The sequence below is a fragment of the Sinocyclocheilus grahami genome, unplaced genomic scaffold (genome assembly GCF_001515645.1).
Source record: "Sinocyclocheilus grahami isolate Dianchi unplaced genomic scaffold, SAMN03320097.WGS_v1.1 scaffold2887.1, whole genome shotgun sequence".
Classification (NCBI taxonomy): Eukaryota; Metazoa; Chordata; class Actinopteri; order Cypriniformes; family Cyprinidae; genus Sinocyclocheilus; species Sinocyclocheilus grahami.
The window spans coordinates 2141-6525 of record NW_015508062.1 but is presented as its reverse complement, the minus strand read 5'-3'; the positions used below and the strand labels follow the sequence as shown (position 1 = coordinate 6525).

The following is a 4385-nucleotide window of genomic DNA, read 5'->3' as shown; positions in this document are numbered from 1 at the left end:
GGTGATATATATATATATATATATATATATATATATATATATATATATATATATATATATAAATATATAAAACAAATGTTTCTTTTATAAGTTATTATTTTGTTGACAGTGTCAACTGAATAATGTTTTTTTTTTTGCCATTATGTTTAGTAAAGACTCCAGCAGTGCAACGCTTTTCGCTTCTTGTTTTAATATAATTTCTGATTTAAACTTCAGCAAAAATGCTGATATTGTTCAGTTCAGTGAATCACTTCAATACTCTGATTCAGTGACTCATTGGCATCGTCTCTCAATAATGTTCATGTAAGTGTGCATGTGGCATTTTCTTACATTACTTGTAATATATTTCTCAAAATATTTTAGTAAAAACTTGTATTATTACTGAATATATTGTTATTGGGATGCATATGAATGAAAATGATTAAATATTGTCATTCCTTCCTTCCTCTTCTTCTTCTTCGCTCTGGGAGTCTATGATAGCCCATAGAACCGCTTGCGGGAAAGTTAGGAGGTTTGGCACACACATAGAAGACAGTCTCAACATTAACCATAGCTGGTTTGGAGTCTCTAACGCAAACCCTCTAGCGCCACCATCTGCTCAAAGTTGTACTCACATTTATGCTAATAACAGTTGAACCACACGGGCTAGAAACAAAATTCTATTTTCTTCTGATTCCTTGGTTTAAGACAATTCGATATCGAAAAATCGGACCAGCTCATCTTCAGACCTTGCTTAAAAAAGCTGTGGAATTAAATTTGATTAGTCAAAGCGTTCTTGAATAACGCGCGAGTGAATTCGACGAAGAGCACACCAAAGTGGACGTTAGGCTATATCTCCATAACGCTTTAGCACATTCAAACCAAACTTGGTGTGCGTTATAATAACCAGGACCTGAGGTTACCTGCACAGTTTCGGCACAGCGCCACCTAGTGGTCTGGAGATATGAAAAATTTACATTTTTGCTTATAACTACTGAATATTTTGGCCAAAAATCACAAGACTGGTCTCTTTAGATTCGGTATGACATACTGAGTTGAAAAATACCCTATTTTTTTTACCATGTTGGGCATTCTGGGCATCGGGCATTGCAGTTGTCACTGGAGAGGTACCTTTCACTAAGATGTACAATTTAGGTACTAATATGTACACTTTAGGTGTCAATATGTACTTTTAAGGTACTATTATGCATCCTTTAGGGGTAAATAAGGTACAAAGGTGTGCTTTTTTCACAGATACCACCCTAGTAACAGCTTTTGTACCTTTTTTTTCTGAGAGTGCATGTATACGTGTGTGTGAGATTGTATGTATGTGTGTTTATAGACACGTAGATTTACTTGAGCTCAGCGTTGACTCTATAAAGTCTGAGACTCGCTGTGGATTGTGCTGAGCAGGCTTGAGCTGTTGATTTACTTACAGCACACACACACACACACACACACACTGCTGTTGAATGTAGAGGAGATATAGCGCTCAAGGGTGAGTGGGCCTCAGGAAGAGTGATGTGTTATGTGCTCAGCGGCCCTCTGGGGCTCTCACACTCACACACACACACACACACACACACACACACACACACACACACACACACACATATACATATAAGCTATGTACTGTTACCCATGAAGTGCTCATAAATATTCATGAGGTGTGTTCTTCAGAAATGCTGACATCCAGTCTTCCAGACTCAAAGTCTTCTGGGATGTGTCCCATATCAGCTGTGCTCTTCTCCCCTGGCTGTGTAGCCTCCGTAGGGACCCTACAGAGGGAGTACAGTGGGAATCAGTGACGCCGTATGCGGGATCTGAGCGCTTTAACTGCAGCACGATAATAAATCAAACTGACTGTCACACGCGCTTAACAGAAAAATACACAATACACGTGTGAAGACTTGTAGGGTTATTAACTGTGCTGGAGGCTAGTTTGCAGCTTTGCAGTGAAATATACTCTTTTTTTTGTTCATATAATTAATTACACCACAAGATATTAACAAAAAATAGCTACCTACATTTGTCTGTGGGCAAAGGTTAACCATCAGTGTGAATACCTGAATAGCAGAAATAGTTTCTATTTTTATTGATCGATTGATTAGTCCCTAGAATGATAAATAAATAAATAATTTCAAATATACAATTTGAAATTCTAAATTTTTAAATTATGGCTGGGTACCTAGAACAATAAATAAGAGAAAAATAAAATGTTAAAATTATTATTATTTTTTTTTTTTTTCAGTTCTCATTTCATTTTACTTTACGTTTTAGCATTTGTGTGCTATGCACTTTTGTCACTTTTATTATTTTGTCACTACATTTATTTTGCTCTGATGTTCTCTTGTACTTTGATAATGTGGCTGTGTATCTGTAATTGCTGCTTGCAGCGATGTTTTGATATCCAGGTGTAATATTTCTGTTCAGAGGGATGTGAAAGCGTTCTGATCTGTGTCTCTCTCTCTGCAGACGGCAGACTCGGTTCATGATCTGCTGCTGGACATCATCACATGGGTGGGAATCCTGCTGTCTCTGGTCTGTCTGCTCGTCTGCATCTTCACCTTCTGCTTCTTCCGCGGCCTGCAGAGCGACAGGAACACCATCCACAAGAACCTGTGCATCTCGCTCTTCATCGCTGAAACACTCTTCCTCACTGGCATCAACCGCGCGGACCAGCCCGTACGACACACACACACACACACACTCACACTCACACACACATATACACACACACACACACACACACACACTCACACACACATACACACACACATACACACACACAACTTATCATTTCAGTGTTATTTTCGTAGCATGAACAGCTATTCAAATTTGAGTTTGGTTTAATTTTTATAGTTTCCATTTCCATTTTTTTTCCCAAATATATTTTATTTAAGGAGCAATAATTCTTTTATGGTTTTAGTCTTAATTTATGTGATGATAATCCTGATATTTTCATTGTACTTGCATTGTTCATCACATCACAGTTATTTTATTTTTTTATTGTTTTAAACATAAACAGAAAATTGTGTTGAATGTATGCTTGCATGCTTGACAGTGGCTAAGAAAAATAAACGCAATTCAATATACTAAAAAAACTTGAGTACTATATATATATTTAAACATTCTACTCATTTGACATACCACTTTTTCCATACTGTGCAGCTGGGAAGATCGTGTATTTGGACACGGGATGTTTTAAATGGCAGACTGCATGTACTTATTAGTTCATGAGAGGGTGAAATAGCACAAGTGTGTGTGTCATAAAGATTTAATGAGAGAGCGTTCAGTGAGTGTGACTCTAATGCAGAACGTCATGCATGATTTATAATCTTTAAACCCTCTTATTTCACATTTTTCAATTATCTGAGAAGGTTTGTGAGGTTGCAGAACAGCATCCATCAATGTCCAGGTAACGAGAGCTTTTGTGTGTGTCTTTCAGATCGCCTGCGCCGTCTTTGCGGCTCTGCTGCATTTCTTCTTCCTGTCTGCGTTCACGTGGATGTTTCTGGAAGGCGTTCAGCTCTACATCATGCTGGTGGAGGTGTTTGAGAGCGAGCATTCGCGCAAGAGATATTTCTACCTGGCCGGATACGGCATTCCTGCGCTCATCGTGGCCGTTTCTGCCGCAGTGGATTACCGCAGTTACGGGACGGACAGAGTGTGAGTCTCTCACACACAAATACACTCAAATCTGGGTCTTGCTGGGATGTGTGTGTGTGGTCGCAGGAGGGTTGAAGTTTAGTCTAATGTTGCGGAAATTAAAGTCTGAATAATTGAAAGGACTCTCATGTATCAGCCAAAAGACACAAGAACCTTGGAGACGACCTGCAGTATTACTTCCTCTGTGTGTGTGTGTGTGTGTGTGTGTACGTTAATTTGATGCTTGAGTGATGTGTTTTTGTCTCATTTTCAGGTGCTGGTTGCGGTTGGATACTTATTTCATCTGGAGTTTTATAGGCCCCGCCACACTCATCATCATGGTAACCAGCTCTGATACTCACTATAACCTACATTTAAAACACTCAGTCTACATCCTGGTATCCTCACGTGTGAATCGTAAACAAATCATGTGCTTCCGTTCTTCCCAGCTGAATGTGATCTTCCTGGGAATCGCTCTCTACAAGATGTTCCACCACACCGCCATCCTGAAGCCAGATTCTGGTTGCCTTGACAACATCAAGTAAGCCTGACAGTGAGGGGTGGGGCCTGTTGGATGGGGTCTCTGTGGGTGGAGCATGTGGAGGGGAGGAGCCTGTGAGATGGGCTCTCTGTGGGTGGAGCTTGTGAAGGGTGTGGCCGGTGAGGTAGGCTCTCTGTGGGTGGTGCTTGTGGAGGGGAGGAGCCTGTGAGATGGGCTCTCTGTGGGTGGAGCTTGTGGAGGGTGTGGCCGGTGAGGT

The 4385-nt window shown here is 40.3% G+C and overlaps 1 protein-coding gene across 2 annotated transcripts in view; it reads left to right on the top strand.

Moving 5' to 3' along the window:
• The window catches only part of LOC107575783 (adhesion G protein-coupled receptor L3-like), a 20288-nt gene extending 16116 nt beyond the window's left edge, over positions 1–4172 (top strand). For both annotated transcript variants that reach the window (XM_016262113.1, XM_016262112.1), the window contains exons 3-6: positions 2455–2664; positions 3428–3648; positions 3902–3968; positions 4077–4172. In XM_016262113.1, coding sequence (XP_016117599.1) covers positions 2455–2664; positions 3428–3648; positions 3902–3968; positions 4077–4172 — 594 coding nt within the window. The remainder of the gene's footprint in view (positions 1–2454; positions 2665–3427; positions 3649–3901; positions 3969–4076) is intronic.
• The last annotated feature ends 213 nt before the right edge of the window (positions 4173–4385 follow it).